General features: G+C 43.8%; 1 protein-coding gene across 1 annotated transcript; it reads left to right on the forward strand.

Annotated features, from left to right (window-relative positions):
- The first annotated feature begins 727 nt into the window (after positions 1–727).
- MRPS24 (mitochondrial ribosomal protein S24) lies at positions 728–22,572 on the forward strand. The gene is made up of 4 exons (XM_005905892.2): positions 728–1,120; positions 1,200–1,268; positions 1,382–1,493; positions 22,138–22,572. Exons 1-4 carry the CDS (start codon positions 1,082–1,084, stop codon positions 22,419–22,421), a joined length of 504 nt encoding a protein of 167 aa, XP_005905954.1. The 5' UTR covers positions 728–1,081; the 3' UTR covers positions 22,422–22,572.
- Positions 22,573–22,801: the final 229 nt, after the last annotated feature.

The following is a 22,801-nucleotide window of genomic DNA, read 5'->3' on the forward strand; positions in this document are numbered from 1 at the left end:
TTAGGACCCTGAGCCTGGGAGACAGCAGCTCAGTAGCTCTGAGAACACTGCTCCAAGGAGGCGGGCGTGGGTGCCAGGTGTGCAGTCAAGTTTGCAACAAAGGGAGAGGTAGGGGCAGGCAATCTAAACATCGAAGATTATTGTCAAGTAAAGAAACCCAGCTATCAAGTTTAGGAATTTAGTATTCTTCTATGTAATGGGAAGATGCAAGAGTGTGGGATTATTTAAGTCATTCCTTTCATATGCTTCTCAGCTTGGGGCCACCATGTTGCGTATTTACAGAGATAATTTCTCTTTCCTGAGTTCCCTTAGGGCCTTCTGGGTCACATTGGAGGCTGTAACTGTGACTTTGGTCAATCACTGGTGACTGTGACATCCTTAAGTACGTTATGTAGGGAGTGGTGCCGACTGCCAGCATGGCTCAGTAATTCACATTTGGAAGGCTGGACTCACGCAGAAAGCTGTGACATCGCTTGCCCACCAATATGGCAGGAAATATTTCATTTCACAGTTTCGTACCCCTATCTTGCCCCTCCCAAGAACTGTATAAAGTTTTAACCAAAAGATATTTCTTCTTTATCTGTGGATAAGTCAGTACCCCCCACCTTTTTTTTTTTAAAGGATATTATTTGAAGACAGAGCTTAGCAGCCTAATCTGTCAGAGGTGGTAAAACGCTGTTTCCCTAGAGACCCTGGCCAGGCGGTAGGGTTAGCACCAACCCTCCGAAACACTCGTCATTCCACCTGTGAGAACTCTCAAGACAGCGAATCCTCGCGTTCAGCATCCTTCAGTTTCCGCATAGATGACGCAAACCACGACTGTGGCACGGCGGAGTGGTGCGAGACATGCACAGGGCTGCGGGGGGAGGCGCTGAGTCCAACTCCCCGCACCTCCCGGCCCCACACAGCCCGTCTCCTGAGCCGGGAGCCAGGGCCTCCACCGCCCACAGCAGGTCGGTGCCGACGGTGCGCGCCCCTGCGCCGGCCCGCGGGTGGTCTCGCCCTGGTGGAAGCCTCGCGCGGTTTGTCTTTACGCGGCCCGCTCCGCTCCGCCCCGCCCCGCCCCGCCCCCACGTCCAAGATGGTGGCGCTCCACTGCGGTGGCGGGCTCAGGCCTCTGGTGAGTGGGCGGTGCGGGCCGGACGGCCGGGTGGAAGTGAGGGCCCCTGTCTGGGTCTCACCCCTCACTGTCCCTACAGATGCTGTCCTGGAGCCGGGATCTGCCATGCATCTGGCGCGCCCTGCATACCTCCGCGGTCTGCTTCAAGGTGAGCGCAGCATGGGGACTCGCGGCCTCGGGGTCTGGGACCTGGGGGTGGGGACATGACCCAGGGCTCGTCCTTGGTCAGTGGTCGCGGAAAGTCACGGCTTCTCTTTTCAGAACCGGGCGGCCCGAGTCCGAGTGGGCAAGGGGAACAAACCAGTGACCTACGAGGAAGCGCATGCGCCTCACTACATCGCCCACCGCAAGGGCTGGCTGTCACTGCACACAGGTGAGGGGACGGTGCGGGACAGAGACGTGCTGTGTCGTGACTGTCACATAAAACACGAATTGAACACGTGTCAGATATTTAGTTAACTCAGTAATAAATGGGTGGATCAGAAATCAATTAAAGTAAAGGAGAATTAATATAGATGAGAGGTATGTGATACGGTATGTCCAAATGTATTTGAAGGGATGCAAAATTGGTTTTTTTCCATGGGGGGTGGGCAAGGACTTTGTTGAACTTCCACAGAAATTACTTGCATGCCTAAAGATAATTGTTTTGCATTGCTGTCGGTTATTTGGGGCTTCCTGCATGGTTCAGCCTGGAGAAGGCAATGGCACCCCACTCCAGTACTCTTGCCTGGAAAGTCCCATGGACGGAGGAGCCTGGTGGGCTGTAGTCCATGGGGTCGAGAAGAGTCGGACAGGACTGAGTGACTTCACTTTCACTTTTCACTTTTATGCATTGGAGAAGGAAATGGCAACCCACTCCAGTGTTCTTGCCTGGAGAATCCCAGGGACGGGGGAGCCTGGTGGGCTGCCGTCTATGGGGTCGCACAGAGTCGGACACGACTCAAGTGACTTAGCAGCAGCAGCAGCAGCAGCATAGTTCAGCAGTGATGAATCTGTCTGCAGTACAGGAAACCTGGAGACACTGGTTTGATCCCTGGGATGGGATGGCAACCCACTCCATTAATCATGCCCGGAAAATCCCATGGACAGAGGAGCCTGGTGGGTAACACAGTTCAAGGGGTTGCAAAAAAAGTCAGACATGACTAAATGACTAAAACAATAAAACTTGATTATAATTTAGAGATATAAAATAGCCCAGAGGCAGTGAAAAAAGTGAAACCTTGTAGAATTTGAACAACCCAGGAAACTGTTCTAAATATTGCAGTTTTCCACCAGAGCACAAATCTACATACAGTTGATACCATTATTTGCAGATTCCATGTTTGTGAATTTGCCTGCTTGAGGTGCTTTTTGATTTCAGACCTGCGTAACACTAGGCGGTAGCTTGCAGCAAGTAGCAGTAAGCGGTAGCTAATAACAGGCCCTTTGTTTCCCAGACAGGGAGTCCTAACCACTGTACCACAGAAGCCAGCAATTAGGGCCACGTTCCCTAGTCTTGCCTGCCTAGTCAAGAACAAATTCAGGTAAGGAGGCAGAAGATAAAGAATAAAGTAGAAAGTTTATTGAAAGGAAAAATACATGTAGAAAGGTGCATAGACAAGCTCAGAGAGAGCCAACCCTTTGGGAAGTTTAAATCCTTTGTAAAGGGGCAGTTTTCTAAGTCTGTGTCTTCCCTCAGGCCAGTCACCTTGCTTTGTTCCCTTTGGTTAATTTGTCTCGGGACCCTCCTCTAGGGTGCCTACGCACACCCTAGCCAAGATGGATCTTTAAGTGAAGGCTTCTGGGAGGAGCAAGAGTCACTGTGGCCTGGAATTATCCTCTGACTTTTGACCCCAAGGAGCCCTTCCGTGCATGTGTAGTGTTCCCCTTATCAGACAGGGTTTTTTCCTTTCTTTGTCCTTGCCATGATTATTCCCTTGAGGTGTTAGCAAGAGACAAAGACTGGCTATATGCCCTGTTTTTGTTGCCTGTAAATTCCTCAACTGAAGCGCACCTGTCTCTCATCTCAGGAAATGCAAGCAGAAGAGTGGCTAATTATAAATGTCCAACCTGAATTCCATCTATCTCCTACCTCATTTTGACATTCATCCTCAGATGTGGGCGGAGCAACAACTCTGCGTATACCTTCCCAGCTGAGGTTGAATAAGGCTCTCTGCCTTCTTGTTTCAGCTTTCATGCTGTAAACAAGTAGTCTTTTTGAGATCTGTTAGAAGGCAGTGGCAACCCACTCCAGTACTCTTGCCTGGAAAATCCCATGGAAGGAGGAGCCTGGTAGGCTACAGTCCATGGGAGGCGAAGAGTCTGACACAACTAAGCGATTTCACTTTCAGTTTTTACTTTCTTGCATTGGAGAAGGAAATGGCAACCCATTCCAGTGTTCTTGCCTGGAGAATCCCAGGGATGGAGGAGCCTGGTGGGCTGCCATCTATGGGGTCACATAGAGTCGGGCACGACTAAGCAACTTAGCCAGAGTGCAGTGTTTTCAAGTTTTGTGCTTTTTGTTGTTGATTCCCCTGACATGCTCTTGTTACCAGCAAAATCTTGCTTTTCTCTGTCCAATGATGCTGAAAAAAAAATACAGGCAGAGTTTCGAGAGAATAGAAAGATGGCTTTAATCTTCAGCCAGCTGAGGGGAGAACACAGCAGGCTAGTGTCTGAAGAGCTGCGCCCCACTCCTAGGGGAAACGAGAGTTTATATAGCCTGGGTCTTGTGGTCTTAGGGTAAATGATAATGCTTAAAGTAATGAAGATCTTGAATTTTTCTTGAATTCTTTCAAAACAGTCATAGTTGGCATCAGGTAACCTGGTAATTGGGTTTTGCAATCTGGTAGCCCAGTAATTGGGTCCATTTGTCTCTGGTTTATTGTACTGTGGCCTTCTTTCTGAAATGCAAAAAGCTACAAGGGTGGTCTGCAAAGGGAGTGCAATGAAGGTAAGTAAGCACAGGTCCAGGATGTAATTAGCATTAGAGTTAAAGCGTAGTTGTGCAGGATGTAACTCATGCAGAATTAGGGGGCAGTAGGCACAGGATGTAGTTTATGTAAAGTCAGGTTAGTTTTAGGAAAAGCAACCCTAGTTGCAGACAAAAATTGGGAATAGGTAAAGTAAAACTAGGTAAACTAATCTAAAGTAAAACTAGTAAAACTAAAATTAGCTCTTTCAAGCCTGTTTATGTTTCTTCTCCAGCCTGTTCAGTATTCTCTTTATTTTCTTTATTTTCAGGAAAGGGAAAGGAAAATAAAGAGAAAGTCATTCCTCTTTTTTCCTTTTCACTGCAACAAATTCCCCAGTGTTAATTTATTTACTCCCTATCAGTGGAGGATGGGAAATAGGCATCATTCTTGTCTGGCTGAGGATAAAACCTCAGTTTTGCTCCACTTGACAGTCACCAGCTGTCCAACCAAGGGTCTCATTTATGTCGTATTTCAAATCCCCTTTGAGAGATGTGAACCCCAAGAAATCTTTATTGGGAGGATGAGGGACGATGGTCTGTCTTCTGTAGCTTGTTCAGACTGACAAGGGACTCGTTGACCCTACCTGGTTGGGGTTGCGGAGTTCTCGCTCTGTTTCATTATGTTTTATTAAGGGGCCCTCTGGTGAGTTCTCTTGTTTTTCCTCTAGGATCTGTTCTTCAGTTCAGTTCAGTCGCTCAGTCGTGTCCGACTGTTTGCGACCCCGTGAATCGCAGCACGCCAGGCGTCCCTGTCCATCACCAACTCCCGGCGTTCACTCAAACTCACGTCCATCGAGTCAGTGATGCCATCCAGCCAACTCATCCTCTGTTGTCCCCTTCTCCTCTTGCCTCCAGTCCCTCAGAGTCTTTTCCAGTGAGTCAACTCTTTGCATGAGGTCAAAGTACTGGAGTTTCAGCTTTAGCATCATTCCTTCCAAAGAAATCCCAGGGCTCATCTCCTTCAGAATGGACTGGTTGGATCTCCTTGCAGTCCAAGGGACTCTCAAGAGTCTTCTCCAACACCACAGTTCAAAAGCATCAATTCTTCGGCGCTCAGCCTTCTTTACAGTCCAACTCTCACATCCATACATGACCACTGGAAAAACCATAGCCTTGACTAGATAGACCTTTGTTGGCAAAGTAATGTCTCTGCTTTTGAATATGCTATCTAGGTTGGTCATAAGTTTCCTTCCAAGGAGGAAGCGTCTTTAAATTTCTTTAAATTTAAGCGTCTTTAAATTTCATGGCTGCAGTCACCATCTGCAGTGATTTTGGAGCCCAGAAAAATAAAGTCTGACACTGTTTCCACTGTTTCCCCATCTATTTCCCATCAAGTGATGGGACCAGATGCCATGATGTTCATTTTCTGAATGTTGAACTTTAAGCCCACTTTTTCACTCTCCACTTTCACTTTCATCAAGAGGCTTTTTAGTTCCTCTTCACTTTCTGCCATAAGGCTGGTGTCATCTGCATATCTGAGGTTATTGATATTTCTCCCGGCAATCTTGATTCTAGCTTGTGTTTCTTCCAGTCCAGCGTTTCTCATGATGTACTCTGCATATAAATTAAATAAGCAGGGTGACAATATACAGCCTTGACGTACTCCTTTTCCTATTTGGAACCAGTCTGTTGTTCCATGTCCAGTTCTAACTGTTTCCTGACCTGTATACAGATTTCCCAAGAGGCAGGTCAGGTGGTCTGGTATTCCCATCTCTTTCAGAATTTTCCACAGTTTATTGTGATCTACACAGTCAAAGGCTTTGGCATAGTCAATAAAGCAGAAATAGATGTTTGTCTGGAACTCTCTTGCTTTTTCCATGATCCAGCGGATGTTGGCAATTTGACCTCTGGTTCCTCTGCCTTTTCTAAAACCAGCTTGAACATCTGGAAGTTCAGGATTCACGTATTGCTGAAGCCTGGCTTGGAGAATTTTGAGCATTACTTTACTAGCGTGTGAGATGAGTGCAATTGTGTGGTAGTTTGAGCATTCTTTGCCATTGCCTTTCTTTGGGATTGGAATGAAAACTGACCTTTTCCAGTCCTGTGGCCACTGCTGAGTTTTCCAACTTTGCTGGCATATTGAGTGCAGCACTTTCACAGCATCATCCTCCAGGATTTGGAATAGCTCAACAGGAATTCCATCACCTCCACTAGCTTTGTTCGTAGTGATGCTTTCTAAGGCCAACTTGATTTCACATTCCAGGATGTCTGGCTCTATGTAAGTGATCACACCATTGTGATTATCTGGGTCATGAAGATCTTTTTTGTACAGTTCTTCTGAAACTCCAGTACTTTGGCCACCTCATGCGAAGAGTTGACTCATTGGAAAAGACTCTAATGCTGGGAGGGATTGGGGGCAGGAGGAGAAGGGGATGACAGAGGATGAGATGGCTGGATGGCATCACTGACTCGATGGACGTGAGTCTGAGTGAACTCTGGGAGTTGGTGATGGACAGGGAGGCCTGGCGTGCTGCGATTCATGGGGTTGCAAAGAGTCGGACACGACGGAGCGACGATCTGATCTGATTCCTTGGAAGGAAAGTTATGACCAACCTAGACAGCATATTAAAAAGCAGAGACATTACTTTGTCAACAAAGGTCCCTCTCTCTCTAATCAAGGCTATGGTTTTTCCAGTGGTCATGTATGGATGTGAGAGTTGGACTATAAAGAAAGCTGAGCACCAAAGAATTGATGCTTTTGAACTGTGGTGTTGGAGAAGACTCTTGAGAGTCCCTTGGACTGCAAGGATATCCAACCAGCCCATAATAAAGGAGATCTGTCCTGGGTGTTCATTGGAAGGACTGATGCTGAAGCTGAAACTCCAGTACTTTGGCCACTTGATGTGAAGAGCTGACTCATTTGAAAAGACCCTGATGCTGGGAAAGATTGAGGGCAGGAGAGGGCAGGAGGAGAAGGGGATGACAGAGGATAAGATGGTTAGATGGCATCACTGACTCAATAGACATGGGTTTGGGTGGACTCCGGGTGTTGGTGATGGACAGGGAGGCCTGGCGTGCTGCAATTCATGGAGTCGCAAAATGTCAGACACGACTGAGCGACTGAACTGAACTGAGAATGATAGTAAACAGGATAGAAATTATTTTTTTTTTAGGAAAAGACACCTGAATCCTAATCTAGACTTTACACTTCAAGGAGACTTGAAGCCAGGGTAGCCAGTTGTCTGGTCTTATCCAAGTAGGTTTTAACCTTTAATATGGCTATTGGTCACTCCACATGTGTTTTCTATTTTTGTTAACGTGATCTGAGGCAGTTTCATTGTCTAAACATAAAATAATTACAAGAAGAGACCTTTAAAAGGTAACATTGTGTGACCCACTGCTAGCAGACATTGTTTTGAGAATGGCTAATGGCATCCTGGATGGCATCACCGACTCGATGGATGTGAGTTTTGGTGAACTCCGGGAGTTGGTGATGGACAGGGAGGCCTGGCATGCTGCAATTCATGGGGTTGCCAAGAGTTGGACATGACTGAGCGACTGAACTTAACTAAACTGAATGGTATCCCAAGTTGGATACAACTCAGAAAACTCAAGTTTTTAACAATACAAGGACTTGTCTGAAATCATACCCATTGTGCCATCTAGTTATTTCCTTGAATGTCTGAACCACAGCTACTCTATTTTGACTTTTAATTGTAGTTTTCTCCTTAATAGCCATAGCAAATGTCACTGTCAATGGCGTTAGTGTTTCTCTAGGTATGAGAAGATGAGCTAGGTATGAGCAAGAGTCTGGGCTCATAAAATCTCCTCTTGAAAGTATTTTAAGTATTTGAAGGTCTGTTCTGCCAGTTGTTCCAGAGCACAGAGTGCTTCATGCCTGATCTCCACCCAGAACCCTTTCAAGAGATGTTGAAAGTCAGCAGCTGCAGTGGCCATGATTTAATCTTTGTAGAGGTAGATGGCAAGTGCCAATATCTAGTTGGTAGATTCCCTTCAGGGTCATAAATTTGACCATGGTTTGGGGACATTCATGGCCATTTTGTCCCAGTGTGCTGTTTGGTTGGTACAAAAGTAATTGAGGTTCAAAAGTAATTGTGGTTGATGCAAAAGTAAGAGTAATTACAGTTGGTGCAAAACTCAACTGCAATTACTTTTGAACCTCAATTACTTTTGCCCCAACTGCAATTACTTTGCACAGTCCAAATAGGAATGCTTATTCCCAGGTCTGGTGAAGATTTCATTGACAGGCCACTCAATGTGCTGTTACTGGGTTAGGCCATAAAACAATATCCAGAATTCTCTGAATTACCTGTCTTTACTAGTCTCTTGTGGTCCAGGAAGATATCCCCTCTTGTTGCTTCTTCTCATATCTGGAGTTACACTGTTAGAATCACTGCTCTCATATGGAACTACATATCATCATTTTATCAAAGGCTCAATCACACATTTGGTAATGTAAGAAACACTTTTCTGAAGCAGGCAGTATAGAAAATAACTAATAGTATTAGTAGGGTTAAATTAGAATTTAAGTCAAGAACTTCCATTAGGTGTAACCCAGTATATCCCCAGGTTATCTTAGTCTGTTCTGTTACAGTCCCTATCTTTAAGGGAAATTATATATTGTCACTGTTTAGAAGACACCCAGCTTAATTTCCTAATGTTACTAGACTGATTATCCTTAGTATAGTCTACTTGTTTCTAACATAGAGGACCATTAAAACTTAAATTACCGTAGCCTGGTGTTAACTGCATAAATCTCATACTTATGAGAGGCTTTTATTCCTTGGCTGAAATTTTGCTTGTTGCTGTGACTGAACTTGAGTGATAAGGAAATTTTATGTTTAAGGCCAAATTCAGAGCAGGTATTATTAATTGATCAGGTGACGGGATATCTATTAATATCAATAGTGGCCTGAACATGACTATAATTTTTCTTTAAAATAAATTCCCTAACAGTCAGCTAGTTAGAGCCTTGGAGTGGAGAAATCCACCAAAGTAACCCAGAAGCACTAGACACAGTTAATTGGCCACAAACCCAACAATTGGATTGATGTTTAAAATTAGCATAGGATCATGTCTATGATAGAAAAACATTTGATTCATATGCAGAGGTCCAAGAAGTCAAGAAAATATTTTAAAGAATCATATGAGTCAGGTCCAGGATCTTGAGCAAGCTGTCTACTTCTGATGTCTTCTCATCCTGGTATGAATGTAGTTTCTCCTCTGAGCATTGTTTTAAGGTAATTTTGAGATCAGCAGTCTTCACTATAAGCCAATCCAATGCAGAGACCCTTTGTGAGTGAAAATTAATCCAAGAGATAATTCCTCTTAGTTTCACTGTGCATGAGCTAATTAAAAGTACCTGATCCTTCCATCTAGGTTGGTGATTGTCCTTTGAATTAGATCTTTTCCAGTATGCATAATACCCTGGTTTCAGGTCACAGGGCATCTGATCTCCCTTCAAAGATAAGATTACTGAGATAAGCTTCAGAAACAAACTTAAAAGTACACCTTAATTAAACTTTTTTAGCATTATAACATAATAGCAAGAAACTGGGAAATGAGTCTTGGTAAACGAAGACCTTAGTTAACAAAACTCTTAAGTGAAACATAATTGTTTCCATTGTGAGGACATTAAACCCATCAAATTAAAAAAATTTTGATTTGTCAGGGGGCTGGGAAAAGCCGTAGTCCTGAGTCTGATTTACAGCTATTGTTTACCCATTTTAATCCCCTGATGTAGTAGTAGATTGTTGCCATGTTAAGATAACAAATTTTGTAGAAGCAGAATGAGCTTTATCTACACGTGCCATAACCTTTGTAGATCATTGTGAGATAATACTTGTTTACCTTACCAAAATAACAGAAGATTTTAACAACAAATATAAGTCACTTAAAAGCAAATAAGTTTACACAGACTAATTAAAAGCAGCCTTCCAAGAAAATTTTGTTCTCTTAAGAGAAAGAACCAAATTTCAGTCTAGTTTCAATGAACTTGGCCTGATGATTTATATAATTACAGTTGATCTTAGAGGCTTTTTGCTTGCTGAAACTTTTTAAGGAGTCTCAGACTGAACTTTTAAAAGACTTATCAGGGCTAAGAAAATCACACCAAGGGCTTGTCACAGATTTTACTTATCAGACCCACTGACTTCCTTCCTTTTTAAGGTCCCCCAAATCTTGAGATTTTTGTACCTGTTAGTGAGGTAGGCTTCCTGATTTACCTAATAAGCTGCTGGGAATCTAAGAGTTCCTAATCTCTAGAAAGCAGACAAAGGGGAAAAGATAAATGTTTCCATTCTGCTTACAAAGAAAATTTACCAAATTACTTTACGTCATAATCAGTTTGAGAAGAAGGTTTTCCTTACACCGGAAAACACAAATTCAAATCTGTTATTTTTCAGATAGAAATCATAAAATTAAAACCATATCTTCCATCCATTTAATCCTTCTGTTAGCATTTTATGAAGCCATCAGGTACTTATTAGGATTCTTTGATTTCTTAGCCAGTTCAGCATTATGGTGTGAAAATCAGAAACTTGTATTTATCTAAAAATCCTTCTATAAATCTTGAAGCTGAAGCATTTTTCAAAGGCATCAGAGTGAACCCATAGGTATATATAATGACAGAAGACTTAAATCATGTTTAAAATCTGATTACAATGCAATTGACAGAGTAACTAGGTTACTGGTGTGTCATAAAACACTTTCAGATAACTAGGGTTATGGTTGATGACATTTTACCAGGTCCGCCTGCCATGCTGGAGATGCAGGAGACGCAGGTTTGATCCCTGAGTCAGGAAGGTCCCCTGGAGGAGGGCATTGGCAACCCACTCCCGTATTCTTGACTAGAGAATCCCATGGACAGAGTGTTACTGAACATAGTCAAGTCTGTGTGCTTGATGCACAGTAAGGCCAAACAATACTAAAACATTGGAGTTTGGGACAGAGAAAAGTTTTTTTTTCAGGGCCATGTAAGGAGACAGGTGGTTCATGCCTTAAGAATCCCAGTTTTCAGCAAAGTCCTTGTAAAAGCAAAAGGTGATGGAGGGACGTGGTTAGTTGTTGCAAACTTCCTGATATTAGATCCTTTGTTCTTGAAGTCAGGTCATGTTCAGGTAATGATTTTCCTGTAAATCTCTACCAAAACGAATGTTATTGTCTTGACAAGAAAGGACAAGGTCTCAAGGCACAGCTTTTACACTCCAGAGTCCTGGTCCTGGCTAAGAGGAGGCAGAGCTCAATTGACAGTTCCTTCAGGGCCAGGTCTCCAGGCTTTGCCCAACCCAACTAGTCCTCAGGCCTCTAAAGAGGGGAGACCAGGTCCCACAGACTGTGTCCCAGGCAAACTGCCACTGTTACTGAGCCCAAGCTCATTCTGCTCGCGGCATAACAGGCCAATAAATTTGGAAATGAGTTGTTGGAGCAAGAAATAATGACTTTAATTGGAAGGTCAGCAAACAGAGAAGATGGCAGACTAGCCCCTCAAAAACCCTTAGAATTCAGAGTCTATACAGTAGACAGAGGGGCTTTCAGTAGCACTGACCAATGGCAGAGCAGGACTGTTAATGGTCACTTCTCTATGGTTGCTCACTTGCTTTGGGGGAGGGGCCCACCGGGGTGGGCCAGTGGCTGAGAGAACCATTATAGCTGGTGTCTGTCTTAGTGGAGCATGCAGGCCAGCGCCAGGGAGGGAAAGGCCCCTTATGCCTTGGGTCCCATCTGGGACCACCACACCACCATGGCTGTTAGGTCGCAGAGACCAGGATGGGGGAGAGGTTCACCGCTGCCTCAAGGCCTGGGCCAAAACTAGTGAGTGGCCTTGGTGAGGGCTCTGAAAAGCCCTACAGTACACAGACCCAAGCCTGTTCTTTGGGCCCCTCATCTGCCCCACTGGCCCAAGGCTGGGTGAGCTGGAGGGCCTTGGGAAGAAGGCCGGGATCCGCCTCTTACCTCACTCTCCACCTCATGACCAACACTCAGCTATTGTCTGAATCCTCTCACTAACTGTTGTTCATTGACAGTTGGTTGCCAGTGGGTGAGGCACACTGAGGCACTAACCAATAGCTGAGTAGGACCCGTTGCCTGATAACAGGGTACAGAGTATGATGCACAGCAGTGGCTGTATGCTAAAGGCTGAGCTCACTGTGCTGTTACAAGAGGATCCTGGCGGGCTGTAACAACAGGATGAGCATAGCCCTTAGCAGGCAGCCGTTGCTGTCCCTTGTTACTCTGCACCCTGTTACTAAGCAACAGGTTTTGCTCAGCCACTGCTTGCGGCCTCAGTGGGCCCTGCTCACAAGCAACCAGCTGTCAGTGAGCGACCGTTAGTGGTCCTGCTTAGCTATCGGTCAGTGCCACAGTTGGCCCCATCCACTGGTAACTGTCAATGAAGGACTACTGGGGAAGTGATTCAGTCAAGGGTTAGTGGTGTGGTCATGAGGTAGACATTGAGGTAAGAGGCAGATTCAGGCCTTCTCCTGGAGGCCCTTACAGCTTACCCAGCCTTGGGCCAGCAGGTGAGCTGGAGGGCCCAGGGAATAGACTGGGGATGTCCTGCAGGGCTTCATAGCCCTTACTGAGGCCCTCCACTAGCCTTGGCCCAGGCCTTGAGGCAGCAGTGAACCTCTTTCCTCATCCCTGTCTCTGCAACCTGATAGCAGTTGCTTTCTGCCTGGCCACAGTCTGGGGGACCTGGTCTCCTCATTTGGATGGGCTGAGGAGACTGACGATCAGTTGGTTGGGTGCCTGGCTCCCTCAGGGATGACAGCTGGGCAGACTGTGGAAGGAGCTGCCTTCTCTTAGCCAAACTGGGACCTTAGAGGGTGAAAGTTGTTGTGCCTTGGGACTTTGCCCTTTCTTGTCAGGACAGAGAATAACATTCAGCTGGTAGAGATTTACAGGAACATTGTTACTTAACCATGACCTGACTTTGAGAACAAAGGATCTGACATGGAGAAGTCTGCAACAAGTAACCATGCCCATCCCTCACCCTTTCTTTTAAAGGGCTTGCTGAAATCTTTTTAGTAACTTTGGGGTTCTTAGGGAATGAGCCACCATCTCTTTGTATGAATCTATAATAAACCTTTCTCTGTTCTAAACTGTAATGTTTTAGTATTGATGGACCTCACCGTGCATCTGGCACACAGACTTGCAATTTCGGTAACAATTTAGGGCTACAGTCCATGTGTTCACAAACAGTCAGACATGACTGAGCATGCACACATGTACCATACAGTATAATCTTTGTTGTTGTTCAGTCACTAAGTCATGTCTGACTCTTGGCAATACCATGGACTGCAGCATGCCAGGCTCTTCTGTCCTCTGCTATCCCCCGGAGTTGCCCAGATTCATGTCCATCGAGTCAGTGATGCTGTATAACTGTCTCATTCTCTGCTGCCCTCTTCTCCTGCCCTCAATCTTTCCCAGCATCAGGGTCTTTTCCAGTGAGTCGGCTCTTTGTATTAGGGGCCAAAGTATTGGAGCTTCAGCATCAGTCCTTCCAATGAATATCCAGGGTTGATTTCCTTTAGGGTTGACTGGTTTGATCTCTTGGCAGTCCAAGGGCCTCTCAAGAGTCTTCTCAGCACCACAATTTGAAAACATCAATTCTTCGGCTCTCAGCCTTCTTTGTGGTCCAACTCTCACATCCATACATGACTATTGGAAAAACCATAGCTTTGACTATACAGACCTTTGTGGACAAGGTGATGTCTCTGCTTTTTAATACTCTGTCAAGGTTTGTGATAGCTTTCCTTCCAAGGAGCAAGCATTTTTTAATTTTAGGGCTGCAGTCACTGTCAGAAGTGATTTTAGAGCTGAAGAGAAAAAAAATCTCACTGCTTCCATTTTCTCCCTTTTTATTTGTCATGAGTAATGGGACTGGATGCCATGAGCATAGTTTTCTTAATGTTGAGTTTAATTGGAGGATAATTGGTTTACCATATTGTATTGGTTTCTGCCGTACATCAACATGAATCAGCCATAGGTGTGCTTATGTCCTCTCCCTCTTGAGCCTCCCTCCCATCTCTCACCCCATCCTACCCCGTAGGTTTTCAGAGAACACCGAGTTTGAAGTTTCCTCAGTCATAACACAAATTCCCACTGGCTGTATTACATATGGTAATGTATATGTTTCTGTGCTACTCTCAGTTCGTCTCATCATGTCCTTCCCCTACTGTGTCCACAGGTTTGTTTACTATGTCTGTCTCCATTGCTGCCCTGCATATAGGTTCATCAGTACCAGCTTTCTAGATTTTATATATATGCGTTGCAGGAGTGCTCAGTCACTCAGTTGTGTCTGACTCTTTGTGTCCTCATGGACTGGACCCTGCTAGGCTCCTCTGTCCATGGAATTTTCCAGACAAGAATATTGGAGTGGGTCGCCATTTCCTACTCCAGGGAGCTTCCTGACCCAGGGATTTAACCCACGTCTCTTGCATCTCCTGCATTTGCATGTGGATTCTTTTACCATTGCATCAATATGTGTTAATATAGGATATTTATTTTTCTTTTTATTAACTCTGTGTAATAGGCTCTAGGTTTATTAGAGCCTTATTAGAACTGACTCAGATGCGTTCTTTTTTTTATGGCCGAATAATATTCCACTGTATATATGTCCTACAAGTTCTTTATCCATTCATATGTCCATAAACATCTAGGTTGCTTCCATGTCCTAGCTATTGTAAATAGTGCTGCAGTGAGCATTGGGGTACATGTGTCTTTTTCAGTTATGGTTTCTTCAGGGTATATATTCAGTAGTGGGATTGCTGGGTCGCATGATAGTTTCATTCTTTATATTCTAAGGAATCTCCATACTGTTCTCCATAGTGGATATATCAGTTTACATTCCTACCAACAGTGCAAGAGGGTTCCCTTTACTCCACACCCTCTCTAACATTTATTGTTTGTAGATTTTTTTGGTGATGGTCTTTCTGACCAGTGTGAGGTGATACCTTATTGTAGTTTTTTTTTTTTTTTTTTAACTTTAAACTTTTTATTTTGTATTGGGGTATAGCCAGCTAACAATGTAGTAGTTTAAGGTGAACAGTGAAGGGACTCAGCCATACATTTACATGTAACCATTTTCTCCCACACCCCCCTCCCATCCACGCCCTCACCACTCTAACACTGAGTAGAGTTGCATTCAGTTCAGTTCAGTTCAGTCGCTCAGTCACGTCCAACTCTTTGCGACCCCATGAATCGCAGTACACCAGGCCTCCCTGTCCATCACCAACTCCCGGAGTTCACTCAGACTCACATCCATCGAGTCAGTGATGCCATCCAGCCATCTCATCCTCTGTCGTCCCCTTCTCCTCCTGCCCCCAATCCCTCCCAGCATCAGAGTCTTTTCCAATGAGTCAGCTCTTCGCATGAGGTGGCCAAAGTACAGGAGTTTCAGCTTTAGCATCATTCCTTCCAAAGAAATCCCAGGGCTGATCTCCTTCAGAATGGACTGGTTGGATCTCCTTGCAGTCCAAGGGACTCTCAAGAGTCTTCTCCAACACCACAGTTCAAAAGCATCAATTCTTCAGCGCTCAGCTTTCTTCACAGTCCAACTCTCACATCCATACATGACCATTGGAAAAACTATAGCCTTGACTAGATGGACCTTTGTTGGCAAAGTAATGTCTCTGCTTTTCAATATGCTATCTAGGTTGGTCATAAGTTTCCTTCCAAGGAGTAAGCGTCTTTTAATTTCATGGCTGCAGTCACCATCTGCAGTGATTTTGGAGCCCCAAAAAATAAAGTCTGACACTGTTTCCACTGTTTCCCCATCTATTTCCCATGAAGTGATGGGACCAGATGCCATGATCTTTGTTTTCTGAATGTTGAGCTTTAAGCCAACTTTTTCACTCTCCTCTTTCACCTTCATCAAGAGGCTTTTTAGTTCCTCTTCACTTTCTGCCATAAGGGTGGTGTCATCTGCATATCTGAGGTTACTGATATTTCTCCCAGCAATCTTGATTCCAGCTTGTGTTTCTTCCAGTCCAGCGTTTCTCATGATGTACTCTGTATATAAATTAAATAAGTAGGGTGACAATATACAGCCTTGACGTACTCCTTTCCTATTTGGAACCAGTCTGTTGTTCCATGTCCAGTTCTAACTGTTGCTTCCTGACCTGCATACAGATTTCTCAAGAGGCAGGTCAGGTGGTCTGGTATTCCCATCTCTTTCAGAATTTTCCATAGTTTACTGTGATCCACACAGTCAAAGGCTTTGGCATAGTCAATAAAGCAGAAATAGATGTTTTTCTGCAACTCTCTTGCTTTTTCCATGATCCAGCAGATGTTGGCAATTTGATCTCTGGTTCCTCTGCCTTTTCTAAAACCAGCTTGAACATCTGGAAGTTCACAGTTCACGTATTGCTGAAGCCTGGCTTGGAGAATTTTGAGCATTACTTTACTAGCGTGTGAGATGAGTGCAATTGTGCGGTAGTTTGAGCATTCTTTGGCATTGCCTTTCTTTGGGATTGGAATGAAAACTGACCTTTTCCAGTCCTGTGGCCACTGCTGAGTTTTGCAAATTTGCTGGCATATTGAGTGCAGCACTTGGACAGCATCATCTTTCAGGATTTGAAATAGCTTAACTGGAATTCCATCATTACTATGTATAATAGTTCCTTCTTCATTTTCCATTTTGAGTATATTAGTGTATACGTGACCTCCCCAAACAACCTAACTATCCCTTCATGCCAACAACCATAAGTTCATTTTCTGAGTCTGAGTCTCTGTTTTGTACGTAAGTTCATTTATATTCTTTTTAGATTCCACATATAAGCGATGTCATATGATGTTTCTTCTTCTCTTATTTGTCGGTTTGACACTGTCTAGGTTGCCCATGTTGCAAATGGCATTATTTCATTCCTTTTAATGGCTAAATAATATTCCATTATATATATGTAGCATCTTATTTATCCATTCCTCTGCCTATGGACATCTAGGTTGCTTCCATGTCTTGGCTATTGTAAATAGTGCTGCAATGAACATTGAGGTGCATGTATCTTTTCGGATCATGTTTTTCTCCAGATATGTGCCCAGGAGTGGGATTGTAGTGTCATATGGTAGCTTAGTTTTTTAAGGAACCTCTGTACTGTTCTCTATAGTGGCTGTACCAATTTATATTCCCACCAACAGTGTAGAAGGCGCCCCTCCTCTGCACACCCTCGCCAGCATTTACTGTCTGCATTTTTTGGTGATAACACTCTGACCCCTGTGAGGTGGTATCTCGTTGTAGCTTTGATTGCGTCTCTCTAATGATTAGCAATGTTTAGCAGCTGTCCATACGCTGTCTGTATGTCCTCTGGAGAGATGTCTGTTCAGTTCTCCTGCCCGAGCAGGCTGTTTTTTTTGATGCTGTTGAGGATTATAAACTGTTTGTAAATTTTGGAGACTAAAACCCTGTCAGTCACATCATTTGCAAATATTTTAATATTTTCTCCCAATCTGTGGGTTGTCTTTTTGTTTATTCCTTCACTGTGTAAAAGCTTTGAGTTTTAAGTAGGTTTTTTTTTTTAATTTACATTATTCTGGGAGATGGCTCAAAAAAGGTGCTGCTATAATTTATGTCAGAGAGCATTCTGCTGATGTTTTCCTCTAGGAATTTTATAGTGTACAGTCTCATATTTGGGTTTTTAATCCATTTTGAGCTTATTTTTGTGTGTAAAGTTAAAGAATGATCTATTTATCTATTTTTCTACCAGTACCATACTGTCTTGATGACTGTAGTTCATAGTATAGTCTGAAGTCAGGAAGGTTGATTCCTCCAGCTCCGTTTTTCTTTCTCAACATTACTTTGGTTGTTCGAAGTATGTTGTGTTTCCATACAAATTGTGAAATTTTTTTGTTCTAGTTCTGTGAAAAATACCATCAGTGGTTTAATAGACACTGTGTTGAATTTGTAGATTACCTTGGGTAGTTTAGTCATTTTCACAATATTGATTCTTCCAGTCCAAGAACATAGTATATCTCTCCATCTCTGTGTCATCTTTCATCAGTGTCTTACACTTTTCTGCATACAGCTCTTTGTCTCTTTAGGTAGGTTTATTCCTAGGTATTTTATTCTTTTGGTTGCAATGGTGAATGAGATTGTTTGCTTAATTTCTCTTTCTGATTTTTTATTGTTAATGTATAGGAATGCAAGAACTTTCTATGTATTAATTTTATATCCTACAACTTTATGATATTCATTGATTAGGTCTAGCAATTTTCTAGTGGTATCTTTAGCGTTTTCTATGTATAGTATCATGTCATATGCAAACAGAATTTTCCTTCTTTTCTGAACTAGATTTCTTTTATTTCTTTTTCTTCTCTGATTACCATGGCTAGGACTTCCAAAACTATGTTGACAAATAGTGGCAGGAATGGGCAGGTTACTCCATTTCTTCTAAGGGATTCCTGCCCACAGTAGTAGATACAATGGTCATCTGAGTTAAATTCACCCATTCCAGTCCATTTTAGTTTTCTGATTCCTAGAATGGCGACGTTCACTCTTGCCATCTCCTGTTTGACCACTTCCAATTTGCCTTGATTCATGAACCTAACATTCCAGGTTCCTATGCAATATTGCTCTTTCCAGCATCGGACCTTGCTTCTATCACCAGTCACATCCACATCTGGGTATTGTTTTTGCTTTGGCTCCATCCCTTCATTCTTTCTGAAGTTATTTCTCCACTGATCTCCAGTAGCATATTGGGCACCTACTGACCTGGGGAGTACCTCTTTCAGTATCCTATCATTTTGCCTTTTCATAGTGTTCATGGGGTTCTCAAGGCAAGAATACTGAAGTGGTTTGCCATTCCCTTCTCCAGTGGACCATATTCTGTCAGACCTCTCCACCATGACCCGCCTATCTTGGTTGGCCCCACAGGGCATGGCTTACTTTCATTGAGTTAGACAAGGCTGTGATTCATGTGATCAGATTGGCTAGTTTTCTGTGATTATGGTTTCATTGTGTCTGCCCTCTAATGCCCTCTCGCAATACCTACTGTCTTACTTGGGTTTCTCTTACCTTGGACGTGGGGTATCTCTTCATGGCTGCTCCAGTAAAGCGTAGCCGCTGCTCCTTCCTTACCTTGGACGAGGGGTATCTCCTCACCGCCTCCCCTCCTGACCTTGAACATGGAGTAGCTCCTCTAGGCGCAGCCACCGCCCCTTTGATGTGGGGTTGCTCCTCGGCCACCGCCCCTGACCTCAGGCGAGGGGTAGCTCCTCCCGGCCGCCACCCTTTGTTATATATAGGTTGACAATAACTTAGAATTTTTCCTAGGGGACTCTGTGATGGAACCTTAGAGGAAGTGCTTCCTATTCTAGCTTGAACAGTTAGTACTGGATGTTTGCATGCTCATAACAATATAAACAAACCAAACTGCAGCAGCAGAAAGTCACTAAAAAGAAAGAGAATGGCAAAGACATGCCCAGAAATCAAAAGCAAGGGGGCAGAAAAATGCCCCAAAAGGATGGCATGAAGATGTCCAAAAATCAAAAAGCCAAATGGCAAGAATGCCTCAAATGTGACTTCCAAGTCCTGCTAAACCTGTGACATTTGTCCAAAGTGGCACCTTGTGAAAGCAGTTTCTCTTCATAGAATTTTCCAAACTGGGACTGAAGCTATTCCCCAAATAGGAAACATCAACTGTCTCTAGAGGGCTTACCAAACATAGCAGTTTGGGACATACCAAACTCCCTCTTTTTTATCCTCCACGAATTAATGTCTTCTCGGAGTAGAAATCTGTGCCAGAGAGGGCAGTGGAAGAGAAGGTGTCCTCAAGGCAGAAATAAAGCTTCTGCAGCTGTAGGGCATCTTTTCCCCTGTTCTCCACCATAGCCTCAGATTTCTGCAGCCAAGTTGGCCAGTTGGGTGTGTTTGGGGTATAGCCCTACAACAGGGAGTCCCAGGCCATCTGGCCTCAGAGAAATCCCCCAATAAGCTATTCTTCCTGAAAGAGCCTTGTATGGAGAGAGATCCCTAAACTTCCAATCAAGCCAAGGGGCCCTGTGGGGTCACCTGCCCGCAAGCAGATTCTGCATGAGCTCCCATTTATTGCTGCCAAAATCTTCCTTTCTCTGCCCACCCATGCCAAATAAAAATTATGGAGACAGAGTTTAGAGGAAGAAGTTAGCTGAGGGGAGAACACAGCATGCTAGTGCCTCAGGAACTGTGAATCAAGAGACTTCATTTTTTTTTTTTTTTTCCCTTTAGACTTTATATAGCCTGGGTCTCCTGGTCTTAGGGTAAATGATAAGGCTCAAAGTAATGAAGGTCTTGCATTCTTGCATTGTTTTAAAACAGTAATAGCAGGCATCAGGTAACCCAGTAATTGGGTTCATTTGTCTCTGCTTTATTTAATGTGGCCTTCTTTCTGAAATGAAAAAGCTACAAGGAGTGGTCTACAAAGGGAGTGTGATAAGGGTATGCACCAGGTACTGGATGTAATTAGTAAAGAGTTAAAGGGTAATGGAGAAGGAAATGGCAACCCACTCCAGTGTTCTTGCCTGGAGAATCCCATGGACGGAGAAGCCTGGTAGGCTGCAGTCCATGGGGTCGCACAGAGTCGGATACGACTGAAACGACGCAGCAACAGTAACAACAACAACAGTGGAGAAGGCAATGGCAAACCACTCCAGTACTCTCGCCTGGAAAATCCCATGGACGGAGGAGCCTGGTAGGCTGCAGTCCATGGGGTTGCTAAGAGTCGGACACGACTGAGCAACTTTACTTCACTTTCACTTAAAGGGTAATAGGCTTCCCTAGTGGCTCAGATGGTAAAGCGTCTGCCCACGATGCAGGAGACCTGGGTCCGATCCCTGGGTCGGGAAGATCCGCTGGAGAAGGAAATGGCAACCCACTCCAGTACTCTTGCCTAGAAAATTCCATGGATGGAGGAGCCTGGTAGGCTCTGGTCCATGGGGTCACAAAGAGTTGGGACACGACTGAGCAACTTCACTTAGGAAAGGGTAATAGGTTCTGGATGTAACTCATGCAGTTTGGGGGCGATAGGTGCAGGATGTAATTTACATAGTGTCAGATTAGTTTGGGGAAAAGTAAACCTAGATACAGACTACAGATTGGGAATAAAGTAAAATTAGGAGTGATTATCTCTTTCAGGCCTGTTTATATTTGCCCTCCAGCTTGTTTACTGTTTTCATTATTTCCTTTGTTCTCAGGAAAGAAAGAAAAAAGAGAAACTCATTGCTTTTTTTTTCTTTTCACTGCAACACCATCTAGTGTTTCTAAGCACAAGAAGACTGTGTTGTACTTTACAGGGTACGATTGTTAGAAAAGCTTTCTTCAAGCATGTGTTACAGAGTTGTTGGGAGAGAGTTCAGTGTTAATCAGCCATTTGTAGGTGTCTTTAACAGAGAAAATAAAACAATATCAATCTGTTGATAAAAGTATTGTAACCAGAGACTTGCAGAATTTCCACCAGGAGCAGTGGTTTAGTTTAGTATTTACTAATTTCTTATTCATTTTGATTATATAGAACATAACTCTTAACTTTACAAAGCATAACTACTGTGAATTAATGAGAATCAACAATATTTTGTTCATTATAAGGGTTCTCAACTTGAACGTTTGAGATACATCTGTCTAGAGAACCTACTTAAAGTATGGATTTCTATCCCAAACCCTTTTCAAGTTCTTGTTCTGAGGTCTAGCGGGTGGGTGTGGAGACTCATAACAAATATTGTAAGAGGTGCAAAGGTTTATGGTCTACAGTGAGAATTTACTTGTTGAGGCCATGGCTCTAGTTAATGAGAGAGCTCACACCTCAGAAGTAGCTGATGGCCTCATCTCTCTGGCCCATGGCATGACCAGTGCTTTTGTATGGCAGTGAGGAGAGAGTGGGAAAGGGGTACTCTGTGTCTACATAAAGGAATCTCAGTTTTGTGCCCTTCTTTTTTGTGAGACAAGATAATGATAATAAATGCTTCACAGGATTTCGGGATTACTGAAATAATGTTCTTGAAGCTTCAAAGTATTATTCTTTTTCCACTGTAGAAGAAAAGAGAAGAGGCTAAGGTGGGGAATTGAATGCCCAGTGCTTTTGGATGTTACCTCTGGAGTTTTGGCCAACTCACCACGGTACGCTTCTCTTTTCAGGTAACCTGGATGGGGAGGACCACGCTGCCGAGCGAACAGTGGAAGATGTTTTCCTTCGCAAGTTTATGCTGGGCACCTTCCCAGGCTGCCTGGCTGACCAGCTTATTCTGAAGCGCCGGGCTAACCAGGTGGAGATCTGTGCCCTGGTTCTGAGGCAGCTACCTGCGCACAAGTTCTACTTCCTTGTGGGCTACAGTGAGACCCTGCTGTCCCACTTTTACAAGTGTCCTGTTCGTCTGCACCTCCAAACTGTTCCCTCAAAGGTTGTGTATAAGTATATCTAGGACATACATCAAGCTTTTTACATCAAGTTGTAGCCTGCGAAGGACAGAAACTTGTGAAAACGGACTGAAGTAGAAATAGGGGAAATACATCCCTTCAGATTTCTGAGACTTTGTCTTCAGAGTTGCTATTGAATAAATAGACTCTCCATGTTGTCTTGCTTCTTCGTCTGTCTAGAGAACTAGAATAGGGTCTTTGAGGATGCTCCAGGGTTCCGAAGAAGGCTGCCAGTTACCTGAGGTTTAGGTAATAGCTATGGTTCAGTGCATATCCTGTGCCAATCACTGTGTCAGGAACTTTACCTGAAGTTCTTTGTTTTCTCTTAAAATGGAAAGATCCATTTTCGGAGATTATAAAGCAGTTATTTTTTTAAAAACCTTTT

The sequence above is a fragment of the Bos mutus genome, chromosome 22, assembly GCF_027580195.1.
Source record: "Bos mutus isolate GX-2022 chromosome 22, NWIPB_WYAK_1.1, whole genome shotgun sequence".
In the NCBI taxonomy this organism is placed as follows: domain Eukaryota; kingdom Metazoa; phylum Chordata; class Mammalia; order Artiodactyla; family Bovidae; genus Bos; species Bos mutus.